Genomic DNA, 13,772 nt, shown 5'->3' with positions numbered 1-13,772 from the left:
CAGGCTCTCGGGGCTTGGGAGCGGGCGGGTCATGGTGGTGGCCGCCCCGCATGTCCTGTGGCTGCTGCACCGTGGCCGTGGCCTCGAGGCTTCACTCACGGGTGTCCCTACACAGATGGACACGGCTGCAGGTGTGTGTGCCCAGTCTGGGATTCTGTCCGGTGTGTCTCCAGACGCCTGTAACGGGGACAGTCTCGGTTTTCCCATCTCCTGTGGCCTGCAGGGCTTTGAACCTTCAGCCCGTACTTCTGTGGGGGTGGGGGTGGGCTCACGCGGAGGCCATGGGGCTGCAGGTGGAGGAAGGCAGCGCACAGGTCGCTGGTCAGGGTGAGATGGCGCAGCCTCGTGTGGCTGCCGTGAGCAGGGTGGGGGCAGGAGCGGCATAGAGTGACCGGTGTGCACATGGCTTGTCTGCACAGATAGCGCAGACCAGTGCCAGCAGAGGGCAGAGGTGGCCTGGCCCTGCTGGCGCTGGCTCAGGGCACTTGGTGACGTGGTGAGGGACACAGAGCTGTGGGGGTTGGTGTCCAGGTGGTCTCTGACCCAGGCAGCCAGACGACAGTGGCGGCATCACGCAGGTCACCAGCAGCCCCGCCCAGGGTTGCTGGGGGAGCCAGGGTGTGACGGTGCTCACAAGACCCGGGGCTGCAGGACCCGACCCGGCGCGAGCCCTGAGGGGGGCCTGGCCCGAGGGCAGCCTTGGGGGGCAGATCTGAGCCGGGGTCTGCAGAGTCCACGTGCAGGAGGCCCAGGGCCTGCTTTGGAAGGGGGCCCCTGGTCCGCAGCCAGCCAGGGCGGGGCTTCCAGGAGGTGGATCTGCACCAGGGAGGGGGGGTCTTGGGAACAAACCCTTACGTCCAGTGTAACTTCCAGATTCTAGGTGCCACTCACTTGACTCCACTTAGGTGCATAGTTTGCCGAGCTAGCCCGAGTAGTCGGTCAGGTCATTTGTTTTTGTCTTTTCTTCTTTTTAGGGCCGCACCTGCGGCAGATGGAGGTTCCCAGGCTAGGGGTCTAATTGGAGCTGCAGCCGCCAGTCTACACCACAGCCATAGCAACGTGGCATCCAAGCCACGTCTGTGACCTACACCACAGCTCGCGGCAGTGCCGAATCCTTAACCCACTGAGCGAGGCCAGGGATCGAACCTGCAACCTCATGGTTCCTAATTGGATTTGTTTCCGCTGCGCCCCCACGGGAATCCAGGTCAGGTCATTTGTTAAAGTCATTACTTGACCTCTTGGGTGGGTCTCCCACAGCTGCTTAGCCTGCAGTGCTGGTCCCTGAGCCCAGGGCGCCTGGTGGTGAGGGCTGTGCCCCTTCTCCGTTACAGAGGCCACAGACAGTGAGGACTCGGCTTCCTCTTCTCAGAAGTCAAGTCTGTCGACACAGAAGGCCCTGGATCCCTTGCCTGCTCCCGAAAAGTTCAGGAAGCGAAGAATGCCAGGCGGGAGCTTCCAGACGCCTGCGGACCAGGAGAGTCTGAGCTGCCTGGGGGAGGGCCTGGGCCGGAGGAATGGCTCGGGGGGCTGGAGCCAGAGCACCGTGTCCCACTCAGCGGCCTTGGTGCCCGAGCCGCAGAGGCCCCCCAGCGAGAGCGAGGTGAGCCTGGTGGAGGGGGGGTCCAGGGGCTGCTATCTGTGGTCAGGCCTCGTCTTCCGTTCCCGACACCAACTGTGACCCCGGGTGACCACGGCTCTTAGACAAGCATCTCCCTGGTGCTGTCACCTGTCCTGGAGGGGGCATCCTTCCAGCGGCGGTGCTGGCTCACAGGGCCTCCTGGCTAGGCGGGAAGTGCTCCCCCGGAGCCACCCAGAGTGGACAATGACGGTTGCCCTTGTCCCTGAGCCAGTGGGGGCTGAGACACTTTCGAAGTAGTGGACGTGAGCCAAGGCCACCGGCAGGGCTTGGGAGGTGGGGGATGGCCCTGCCGCATCACTCCCGTGCGGCCGGCGAAGTGGGAGGGGGGCCATGGCCGGGGAGGCCGAGGGGGAGCCAGCCGTGTGTCCTGTGATCTTGGTGAGGGGACCTTGTCCCTGTGGTTGTTGGCTGGTCCTGAGCTGAAATGGCAGCATCAGGGAAGCTGGCAGTTACAGGGCCAGCCCTGGCCCGCAGTGGTTGTCGTGGGTGGTGGCAGCTTCGCCGTGGGGCGGAGCTCTGCTTTCACGGCTGCTCCGGCTGCTGTCTGGCTTCTCAGTGTCTTTGGACTGAGGGAGGGAGGCACACGGGGCTTTGCTTGAGTTGGGCATGTGCTTGGCCTTCCCGTTCCTGGGTGGATGTCGCCCAGGGCAGAGGCGCCCCAGGAGCTCCGGCCTTCCACCACGGGCTGGGGCTTTGCAGGAGCACTGCTGGTTGGGGCGCCATGACCTCGCGGTGATTGCCCTCTTGGGGAGGGCATGACCCCAGGCTTTCAGGTGGAGCGGGGTCAAGCCCTGGGGACCTCAGCTCTGTCACCTGTGCCTGGGGCCGAGCGTCCAGGTGCAGCTTCTGATGGGGGTGTTTGTGCCAGATGCTCCCTTAAGGGCCCTCACCCTTGGCTTTGGGGGCGCCAGCCGCCAGCGTTTGTGTCACCGCGCTGACCACCGGTGCACCTGGGGTGCCTCTGGGAGGGAGGGGCCGGCCCAGTTCAGGGCACCCCGGGCTCCCACGCTCCCCTCAGACAGTCGTCAAGCAAAGAGCCTCACTCGTTAAGTAGCAGTGAGGAGCCTGCCGGGAAGGCAGGGCTCCACGCCGAGCTCTGGCATCGCTGGTGTTTACTCCCCGGATCCCAGCTCCTGGGAAGTGTCCCCCGGGCACCCGGGTGGGCAGGCGGGCAGGAGCTGTGCCCTTGTCTGCAGTAGTCTCGTAGCAGCACTGAGAAATGGCTGAAGGGAAGGAGAGAGCACCGAAGGCCCTGACTGTGGCCCGGCCTCTGCCGTGTGGGGCTCCCGTGACTGTTCAGGCCAAGAGGGGTCTCCTCCTCCATCCCGGGGTCGCTGGGGCCGGTTCAGGAGGGCCCGGGACCGCTGTCTCTGGACACTGACGGGCTCCCCCACTGTTACACTCGGAGGCAGTTCAGCCGTTCCTCCCCGTGTGCAGGGGCCACATGTGCCAGGCGCAGGGAAGCAATGCCCACATGCCACCCTGCAGGTTGGCGATGCATGTGCCAGTGGTGGGGTGAGGCCCCAGCACAGTGTGCAGCCGACCGCTTTGGAAGCCTTGCGCGGCATTGAACCCCTGGGTTTCAGGGACAGAAACAGCCGAGGCCGTGCATTGTGTCCGTGCAGGTGTGTCCCAGGCTGCCCTTTGCTGTCGCGCCTGGCAAGAGGCCCGCCCTGGAGGGGCTGCTCCTGGAAGCTCTCCTTGACCTGGTGGACAGGTACTGGAGTGGCTGCAGATCGCTGCATGGCAACGAGCTGTTCCTGGGTGAGTCGAGGGCCAGCAGCCCCACTCTGCATGCAGGTGCTCGTGCCCTGCTGGGTTGTGGTCCCCGTGCCTGCGCTGCAGGGACAGTCCTGCTTCTGGGTCCTCCCAGGCAGCAGCCACAGGGAACTTCTCACGGCCGTGGCTCTTGTCTCCCACCTGCTGGCACTCCCTGGGTGTTTGCTTGTCCTTGCTCTGGTTTCGGTGGGGATTGCAGACCTGAGGAAGTTGCTGCTCCAGATCCTCAGAGCATCTGACTGAGTGCAGAGCCCTGGACGTACTGAGGTTTTGCTGCAAATGACTTGCGGCCTAGACCCTCCCAGAGGGGACCTGGGGTTGCTTCCGCCTGGTGCCTGCTCGGGCACACGGGGGACCTGCGTCCAGAGCCAGGGTGTGGGACAGGGAGACGCTTCGTCCCCAGGGCCACCTTCTACAGCCTGGTGCAGCTTCACCTGTCCCAGGAAAGGAGGGACCTGCCAGCTGTCCCCTTTCTAGCAGACCCTGGGCTCCGCCTGGACCTGTCACCTCAGCCCCACCAGAGCCTCCTGAGTGTCTGCTCCGAGTCTCGGCCCCTCAGCTTCTCCTTCTGGAATCAGGGTGCTCTGAGAAGCGGGAGCCCCTGTAAACCCACACCCTCCCAGGGCTGCAGCAGGACTGGTCTGCCTTCCCAGTCGGGGAGCTGCCAGGCTGCGCGGTGCTGGGGAAGAGCGTTCAGACAGACCGTCTCAGCCATGCTGTTCCCGGGCCGCCCTTTTCTCCGGATAGAACAGGTGCTCTGCACCTGCTGGTCATCACCCGGGGCTGGGGCTGAAGAGGCTGATGAGGTCATTTCAGTGGTGTCTGTGTCCCTTTCCAGTCTCCACGCCGGTCCCTGTTTTCGAGGCATGTAGCCCATGTTACTCAAAATGCACTGAGTGTGTTTTGTTTACACGCCTTCTTTCGACGTAAATGCTGTTTTTGATTCTTCCAGCTCAGGCACGACACATTTTGTCATCTCTTCAAGAAGTTACAGCTGCTCAGGACAGTTCAACCACTGTGAGTGAAGAAATTGGCTACCTGACTCTGGAGAATAAGTCTTTGCACAGTCACCTGGGTGAGCTGCAGCGGCAGTGCGGTGCGAAGCTGAGCGAGGTGGTGCTGGAACTTGGCAGCACTCGGAAGGAGATGGTGAGCCCCTCCTGTTTGTTCCTTTTGCTCACCCAAGGGGCAGAGTGAGGGTGGCTTCCCCCGCGGCTGTCGGGTACAGCTCTGGGCCCCCCCTGCCGCCGCCCCCCCGCCCTTCTAGGACCCAGCCCCCTCCCCCCACGCTTTCCCTGCCCCTGGCGCCTCCAGCTGTTCCTCAGAGGCGCTGCCTACCTGCCGCTCCACAACCCCATGTGACAGCGACTGTGGGTGGCAGCATCACCACAGGTCCCAGTCTTGGCTCTCCTGGGTCATCTGCTCTGAGAGGCCAAGCGGGAGAGACGAGAGAGGGTGAGGCTGGGCTTGAGGCGGAGTATCTGTGACCACAGTCTCCCTGGCTCAGGCCCCCAGAGCACTGGGGAGAGAGGTCCCTGTCAGCTGGGTGACCCTGGGCCCCTCCTGCCATCCAGCGGGCATCAGCCCAGCATGGGACCCAAGAGGTCCTGTTGCACCGGGGGAAACTCCGCCGCAAGGTGGCGCCAAAGGGCAGCCAGAGGGCCTCCGCGGTGAGCCCGCTCCTTCCTGGCAGGTCGCCTCGTCCTGTCCTGCGTGACCACCATGGGCCCATCACTCGTAAGTGCCTGTCCTGCGATGGAAAAAAGGTCTCAAGCAACCTAGCTTCACACCTGAGAAACTAGAAAGTAGAAGAGACTAAACTCAGAGTAAGCAGAGGGAAACAAATAATAAAGATCAGAGCAGAAAGAGAGAGTAGAAAAAAATCAACGAAACTGAGCTGGGTTTTGAAAATATACAAAAATCAACAAATCCTTAGACTAAGGTTTGAGAGGAGACTCAGAATCCGAAGTGAAAGGGAGATGTCGCAGTGGGAGCCGCAGAAATAAGAGGGTCGAGGAGTGGTTGTACCCAAGCGTGTCGGAGAGCCTAGAAGAGGGATAAACTCCCGGAGACGTCAGCTGCCAGGACCGTGTCAGGGGGAGCTGACACCTCAGCAGGCCAACAGCGGATTGGCTAGTAAGCCACCCCTTCCCAAAGAAGAGCCAGGAACGGACGGTTTCACGGCCGAACTCCACCACCATGCAGAGAACTGATACTTACCTTCCTAGACGTTTCCCACAAAACAGAGGGAGAGAGAATGCTTTCCGACTCCTCTCCCACAGCCAGTACTGTCCTGATGCCAAAGCCGAAGACACCGCAAGACACGACTGCAGGCCACTATCCCTGCTGGGTGGAGAGATACGATCCCCAACACAAGACAAGTGTGCCGAAGGCAACACATGAAAAAGATGATACGCCACCGCCAAGGGCACTGTCCCCTGGAGTGCCAGCTCGGCTCAGTGGGCACAAACCAGCGCCACGTTAAACACGGGAGGATACAGACCTCACGGTCGGTGCAAAGCATCCGACAAAGTTCAACACGTGCCCACGATTAGAAAAGAAAACCCACTCAAAATCAGTATAAAAAAGTCCCCAACGCAGTAAAGGCCGTTGACGAAGAGCCCTCGGCTTTCCTCGTGGCCAGCGTGCCCCCAGCATCCAGGGCCAGGCAGGGCTGTGCGCTCCTGCAGCTCCTCGGCACGGCGGGCCCGGAGGACCGCTGGCTTCCGCGTGGCTGTCCCAGCTGGTGCTGCGGTACGCGGATGCGGAGCTGCAGGCCTGGAGAGCTGACTGTAAGTTCTGCGCAGGTTTTAAACTGGAGCAGAGTGGGCGCCCCCACCCCCACTCCAGGTTGTTCAGGGGTCAGCTGTCGTAGCAAGAGCAGGCAGACAAGACAAGGTCGAAGCACCCCAGTCGTGAAGAAGTGAGAGGATCTCTCTGTCGATGACGTGGTCATTGATGCGGAGACACTGAAGACGCCGCAGGAGAAAAGGAGAGCAGACAAACCTGGTGAAGGGCCGGTTTCCAAGTCGACATGGCAGGAAGCATTCTTACTTCTTTATATCACCGATTGTTCTGAGAAGGACACCAAGGAAACACTGCCATTCATGCAGCATCCAAAAGAATAAAACGCCGGGAAATAAATTTAACCAAGAAAGGTAAAGATCTTGACACTGAACAGTATAAACCATTGATAAAAGAAGTTGGAGTCACCGGAGTGGAAGGCTGTCCCGTGTGCCTGGGAACATGTCCGTGCTTCTTGAAGGGGCCTCCAGACAGAATGGGGTCCCTATAGAAGTTCCAGTGACAGGAGCTCCCATTGCGGCGCAGTGGAAACGACCCCGACTAGCATCCCTGAGGACGCAGGTTCAATCTCTGGCCTCACTCAGTGGGTTAAGGACCTGGCGTTGCCATGAGCTGTGGTGTAGGTCACAGACGCAGCTCGTATCGCGTGTGGCTGTGGTGTAGGCTGGCCTAGCTCCAATTCAACCCCTAGCCTGGGAACCTCCACATGCTGTGGGTGCAGCCCTCAAAAGACAGGAAAAAAAAGAAACAAAAAAGGAAAAGAGTGAGTTAGGGCTGCAGCCTTGGAACCTGCATGCAGAAGGCTTCTGTCTCCGGGGAGGCCAGCTGTCCCTGCCTGGGCAGGTCACCTTGTGGCCTGCCATCCCCACGGGCAAGGCAGGCCTGTCAGGATGAGGACGGGACCGTGGATTTGGGCGTGTGGACAGGCGCGTAGGTGGTACCCTTGCCCGTACACTGACCATTTGAGTCCAGACAGATGGGCCCCAGGTACTGCCTTTGTGCAAATGCCACCCACACAGAAGTGTGGCCGTGGGGGAGCTCAGAGTGACCCTGTCCCCCAGGGTGGCCTTGGGCCACAGGACAGGAGCAGCTGAGACGTGGGGATTCTGTTTGGCCCTCTGCTGAGCAGGAGGGGTGTCCTGCCGTCCTGAGGCTGGGAGGCCTACTCCCCTGGCAGAAGCCACGAGATCTGTTCAGAGCCCCCTGCTTGCTGCTGGGGATATGCCTGCAGGGTTCCTGTGGCAGACGGTGGGACAGTCGGGCAGCAGGTGGCTTGGATGGCCTCCCTGCTACCAGGGGTCCTAGGGCTGTGGTGTCCCCGGCTCTGATGGCAGCCCATGTCCCCTTCCCTCCACCCTCCTGTCCCATCAGCGCCTGGGTGTGACCTTCATGCTAAGGACAGGAAGGAAGCCGAGGCCACAGCCCTGACCTGTGATAGAGGGTGGCCACCTGCCACCGGGCACAGATGCCGAGGTCTATCTGTGCTCCCGCCCGAGAAGCAGGCCTGGAGGGGCCAGCCCTTGTTCCTGCTCCTCCGCAGGGGTTGGGGCACCAGGCTCTGGGGACCAGGGGGCCTGCCCAGGGGAGGTGGGGTTAGGCAGCCCCTCCCTCCGCGCTCTCAGCCCTGGGGCTGCCTGCTGGTGGGGGATGTGCCACGAAGCGGGATGCCTGCCTTTCCCTTTGGTTCCACCGTCGCAGCCCCCGAATTCACGTGCCTCTGGACTCCAGGAGGTTTTGTCCAACTTGTCTGCACTCGTGTGGCTCTGTCCGCAGGATTACCTGCGGCAGCGTCTAGACAGATCTCTGGACGAGAGCAGCAGCCTAAAGTCCCTCCTGTGCAGCGTGAAGAAAGACGTGAGGGGCGCCGAGGCCCCAGCCGCGCTGACCGTGCAGATCACTGGTGCGTGCGTGCGTGTGTGCGCGTGGGCCTGTCCGCGGGCTGCGGCGTCGGCCCGTCCCTGTGATGAGAGGACAGGCCGCTCTGGCCCGAGGCCCCCTCCCCTGCTCCCTGGGGACCCGTCTCCTTGGCCGCGGCGCCTTCCAGCCCCAGATCCTTCCTCTTTCCTTCTCTTCACCATCCTGGATGACGTTCTGCCGATTTTGCGAGAGTGGACTTGGGATTTCAGTTCGGGGAGCAGCCCGCTCTGGGGTGACGTGGGTCCTGCGGGGGCTTCAGTCTCGCCAGGGATGTGCAGCCCGGGCGCCTGCTCTGTTTTCCTTCCTCCAGGGGCCTGGACTTGGTCCTAAAGGCCAGGCAGTGACTGTCCGGGGCGGGAGCACAGCCTCCCTGAGACCCTGTCCTCCTGTGTCGGCCAGGTCCTTGAGCCCTCGGCCTTCTTTTCATTGTCACGTATGGAACGTCACCACCATTTCTTTGGGCTGTCCTTGCATGCAGTCTTCTTCTGGGCGAGTCTGCCCCAGCTCCGTGGTTCTGGCTCCCCGGTTCTTTGGTGTCTGGCAGCCCCTCTCTTGTCTGGGGGGCTTTGGAGCAGGTGCAGGCACGGTCCTGATCCGCTCTGGAGGCGGCTCCCTCGTCTGCAGGTGCCTCATGCGTCTGTGTCGTTGTGCCCTCAGCACTGGCCTCCTGGAGTCCCATGTCAGTGTGGTGCCTCCCGTGGGGACTTCCAGGACCTGTCCCCACCTTGTCTGCAGAGCAGCCCTCATCTAGAAGGACCGACAGGCTGGCCGGGAGTGGTCACCCCACCTCTCCCTCGAGAGGAGGCCCAGCCTTCCTGTGTCAGCTGTGGTTCCCCAGCAGTCCCCTGGTCCTCAGGTCCGTGCACTGCCCCCTGCTGGCCGTCCCCCCCACACACACACCAAATAGGTGGAGGCCATGTGGGACCCTGGCCTGCTTTGTGTTTGGGATCTCGAAGCCACCTGATCACCAGGTTCTAGACTATTGTCACTGGGTTCCTGGTTTTGTCACATACTCTTGGTGTTCAGGGTGCTGGGCAGTCCCCAAACCCCGCAGCCCTGCCATCCCCCCAGACGCCTTTCACTCAGACCCCCACCTGGTCGTTGGGGTGGTATTGATTCTGAGAGGCGTTTTCTTAGCCCTCAGAGGATGTGTCCCCACTGCTGCTGAGGACCTTCTGTCACTGTCACTCCTTCTCTGCCTGGTGTGTGATGTCTACCCGCGGAGGAATTTGTATCCAAGAGCCCATAAGTCCGTTTCTTCCCCCCTCCAGTTGGAAACCCCGAGGCCACGGGGACGCCAGCCCCTCCCCCCAGAGCCCCAGGCTGCCCTCGGGCCCTTCCTGATGGCCAGCCAGCAGCAGATCCAGCCCGGGGACCTCCACCCACCTCTGCTCTGCACTGCGTGCGCCCCTCGGGGTGTCCAGAGGGCAGGGCTAGTGCTGGGCCCTGGGTGGGGCTGCCTTGATCACCCTCACGGCCTTTTCCGGGCTCTGTCCTTCCCCTGCATCCCAGGGGCACTTTAAACTCTGGAGCAGGTGGTGGAGCTTCTTGGTGGCACAGCGGATTGGGGGCCCGGTGTTGTCACTGCTGTGGCTCGGGTTTGACCCCTGGCCCGGGAACTTGTGTATGCTGTGGACGCAGCCAAAAAAAAAAAAAGCCTCTAGAATGGTTTTGGTCAGGAAACAGGAGTGAAATTTGCTGAACGTGACTCCGCCTTTTCTCGCAAGGGTTGCAGACCAGTGTGAAGAGGCTTTCTGGCGAGATCGTGGAGCTGAAGCAGCACCTGGAGCACTACGACAAGCTCCAGGAGCTCACCCAGATGCTGCAGGAGAGCCACAGGTGCCTGGGCTCCCGGGCTGGCCGCACCTGCCCCCTCGGCCGGGGCTCGTCTGCTCTCTTCCACGCACGGAGACTCCCCTTTCCTCCCTGGCTGTGTGCGCGCGGAGTCCAGCTTTCATTCAGTGGCCTGGGGGCTGAAAAGCGGGTGGCGGCTGCAGGAGGGCATAGGCCGCTGGGGTTCATCCCAGCCCCAGGCATGTGGGCAGCGCTCTGGCCCTACCCGCCCCTTTCCTCTGCTCTCCCCTCTCCTCTCACTCAGGCCACAGCCCCCTGGGCTCCTCGGAGCACAGCGCAGAGGGCAGGGCTGGGGCCCTAGGGCCAGGGCAGGGGGCGCTCGCCAGCCTGGTGGAGGGAGTGGCCCTGCGCCGGCTGCTGCTCGTGGTCCACAGACGGCCCTCGGTTGGTGCCGCCGGCGAGAGGGCCGCCTGGAAGCGGCAGCCCCTCTCTGTTCCTGAAACCCACCCGTGTTGAAAATGGTTCCAAGGGTGGAAAGTCAGGACTTCCCAACGATGCTGTGGCCACGGCAGCGTTAGGAAGAGGGCCCTTTCTGTTTGACCGGGAAGTAGAACTAGCTCAGTCTCTGGACCTGGAGCGGCAGGGGCCTCACCAGGCCCGAGGCGCTCGTCAGGCCGTAGACCCAGCCCCGCCGGGCAGTGGGAGGGCTCCACTCTGGTCTGCCCCGCGCTGAGCGCCACCCCTGCCTCCGCTCCAGGTCCCTGGTCAGCACCAACGAGCGGCTCCTGCAGGAGCTGGGCCAGGCGCGGGCGCAGCACCAGGCAGAGGTGGAGCAGCTGCACTGGAGCTACCGCGAGCTCAAGAAGACCATGGGCCTGTGCCCCGGCCGCCCCGGCCCCGGCCCCGGCCCCAGCCCCGGGGGCTGCTAGCCCTGGGCTCCGGCCCCACCAGCCGGCGCCCTCAGCGTCTCTCTCTCTGGAGGTGGCCGGCGAGCCTGGGCCTCATGTCCTGAAACACCCTAAAAAGACAGGCTCAAGCCGGGCCCCTCTCCTCTTTGAATGAGACAAACAGCATTCAGTTTTCATCCAGTATCTTGAGGTGGAGAAAATGCTGTATTTTTCTGCCTAATGCGCGAGAAAGCAGGTACGTATGAGGAGCAGAAAGTCAGCTACTGAGGAACGAGCAATGCTTGTGTAATAAACAGACCCGCTTTCGGAGATGTGCTTTCTCTCTCGTTAAAGCTGCGCTTCTCACTGGATGCCCGTGCGCCCAGTCGTGAGCGGGAACAGTTCCCGGACTGCACACAGGGAACCCTGGCACCACGCGGGCACTGGGGCACTCACCTCCATGTGATTCTCACTTCCTTTGGCAAAACGGAGTAGTTTGTTAATGGGGCGCCGCAGGTCGAGGGAGCAGAGCTGCGGGCCGGGGTGCTGGCGCCGCCGCTCGCCAGGATCAGGTGGTGGTTTTGGTAACTTCGCAGGGAAGGGTCATCCGTGTGTGTGTGTGTGTGTGTGTGTGTGTGTGTGGAGCGGGGGGGTGGGGGGTGGTCCTCATCAGATCTTCTGTGTGTGTAAAGATTCACTAATCAGTCCTGAGCTTGGGGAAGAGCCCCCTGCTGTCACTTTGTTTCTCGCTTGGAGTGGGATGAGCTTCTTGGACCTGAGTTTGTATTTTTCACCAAATGTAGACACGTTTTGGCCAGCACTTCTTGGTATTTCTTACCTGGCCCGGCCTCTCCCCCGCACCCCAGCTCCGGGGCTCCAGTTCCTCGGCACCGGACTCCCAGGCCTGGCCCGCCCCTAACTCGGGTCTCCTTGGTTTTCTGGAGCTTCATTTGATGGTCTCTGCTGTCCAGTCGGCATTGATAGCTCTTTTCTTCAGGCACCACGTCATGTCTGCGTGGGCCTTGACGCCCTCGGCTCCACTGCTGGCCTCAGGGCCTGTCGTGAGGTTGGGCAAGTGGCTACACGTGCTGTCCTGGGCCCAGCCCAGCACGCCGTCCACACAGCGGGACTGCGGCTCTGAGGACGGCCAGCCTCTGTCTCCGGTGCTGTGCGCCTTGCGCTGCTGCTCTTGCCGGGGCGGGCATCGTCACTCTCTCGTTGCCCTCTGGTCTCAGGAGTCTGTAGATGATGGTAGCCGTCCCTTCCCTGCACTGTGCCTGGAATTTTCTTTTTTAGATTTTTTCCCCATTATGGGTTATTACAGGAGATTGAGTATAATTCTCTGTGTGTACGGTAGGTCCTTTTTAGTTTTATAGAGAGGGAGAGAGCAGTGTGTATCTGTTAATCCCAAACTCCTGATTTATCCCTTCCTTCTATGTCTGCGAGTCTGTCTCTGTTTTGTAAATAAAAGAAGACATTATTTGTGCCATTTTTTTAGAGTCCATGTGTAGGTGATACATGATACTGGTCTTTGTCTGACTTAGGTCACTTGTAAATACTCTCTAGTTGCATCCATGTTGCTACAAATGGCACTGGTTCCTTTTTTGTGGCTGAGTCCTAGTCCACTGTGTATACGCACCACATCTCCTTATCCGTCCTCTGCCGACGGGCCTTTAGGCTGCTTCCAGGTCTCAGCTCTTGTGCCTAGTGCTGCTCTGAACATGTGGGTGACGCGTGTGTCTTTCTGAACATGGCTTCTCTGCATGTGCGCGAGGAGCAGGGTAGCTGGACCACATGGACGCTCTATTTCTGGTTTTTTCGGGACCCTCCACGCCATTCTCCATGGCGGCTGCACCAGTTTACTCTCTGGGGGGATTTCTACCTGATTCAGAAGGATTCTGGTTCTGGGGTGTGGCAGACCCTCTCGGGGGCCGTCCGTGCGCCTCCCTGCTGCGGGAGCCTGTGAGTGAAGGAGGTGTCTTTCGGGGTGGCCCTAGGTGGCACCTGCCTGCTGCCACCCCCGCTGGACCCTGTGGGCGAGACACACGCCTCACTGCCCAGCCCGGTCCGGACCGTAGGCCTCCCAGCGCCTCTTCTCTTAGTTTCCATAAGTTACAGCTCTCCAGGAATTTGCTCATCTTGCCTAATTTTCAAGTTTTTTGATACAATGTTCAATCTTAATGACATGTCAGTAGCGTCAGCATTTGAGGTTGTGTCTCTGGCAGAGATGTAGGGGCAGTTGTGTCCTTGCAAGCAAGACTTGCTGTTGCAGGGAACAGAGGCAGCCGCTCGGTGCCAGGCTCTGGCCAGGCCCCTACCTGGGCACCCTGCTCCCGCGCCTGGCCCCCCCACCCGCCTTGGCACCATTCCTTGCCCACTCCTCCCTCAGAGGCGACGGAACTCGTAGCAGCTTTTCTTTTCTGTCTGCTCCATCAGCTAACCTGGCTGGTACACTGTGCTCTAAACCTGCCGTCTGATTCTAGGCACTTTTCCTTGTGTGGCTTTTTTCCCTTTCTACCACTGCCGTTTTTAGATTCTTGCCTATCATTTGCATTTCCGCCTGTGCAGGGTTGGAAGCCTTGTGGCGTGGCGTCACGGCCCACCTGTGTTTCTGTGGCCGCACATGCCCCCGTGGCACTGCACGAGCCAGGAGCATGCAGGCCGGCTTCCCTGTGGTGGCCTCGAGCGCGTGAGGAACCAGTCTGTCCACGTGGCCCAGCGTCGCGCCGCACCTGTCTCACCTCTCTCTGCTCGCCTCACGCGTCGCAGACTTGGCCCTGGGGTTTCTCATCCCTCTGCTGGTGGCAACTCCCCGATCTGGTCTGAGCATGTCCTTATTTTGTGTCAGTTGTCACGGTGTCTTTCCGGTCCTGGTAGCTGCGGGGGGCACGTGGGGTGTGTCCAGACCTCACTCCAGGCCTCGCACCTGGTGCACGGGCCCAGGCGTGCCC

General features: G+C 61.2%; 1 protein-coding gene across 5 annotated transcripts in view; it reads left to right on the top strand.

Moving 5' to 3' along the window:
* Window positions 1–11,151, top strand: part of CEP72 (centrosomal protein 72) — a 32,217-nt gene extending 21,066 nt beyond the window's left edge. For 2 of the 5 annotated variants that reach the window (XM_021076669.1, XM_021076665.1), the window contains 5 exons: window positions 1,332–1,600; window positions 3,265–3,403; window positions 4,371–4,567; window positions 7,997–8,123; window positions 8,798–10,005. In XM_021076669.1, the coding sequence (XP_020932328.1) occupies window positions 1,332–1,600; window positions 3,265–3,403; window positions 4,371–4,567; window positions 7,997–8,123; window positions 8,798–9,663 (1,598 nt within the window). In that variant the 3' untranslated portion in view covers window positions 9,664–10,005. Of the gene's footprint in view, window positions 1–1,331; window positions 1,601–3,264; window positions 3,404–4,370; window positions 4,568–7,996; window positions 8,124–8,797 lie in introns of all 5 variants that reach the window. The other 3 variants (XM_021076666.1, XM_021076670.1, XM_021076668.1) reach the window with 3 other exon arrangements.

This window comes from Sus scrofa, chromosome 16 (assembly GCF_000003025.6).
Source record: "Sus scrofa isolate TJ Tabasco breed Duroc chromosome 16, Sscrofa11.1, whole genome shotgun sequence".
Lineage (NCBI taxonomy): Eukaryota > Metazoa > Chordata > Mammalia > Artiodactyla > Suidae > Sus > Sus scrofa.
Note: the sequence above shows the minus strand (reverse complement) of the source record. Positions and strands in the feature narration are given on the sequence as shown.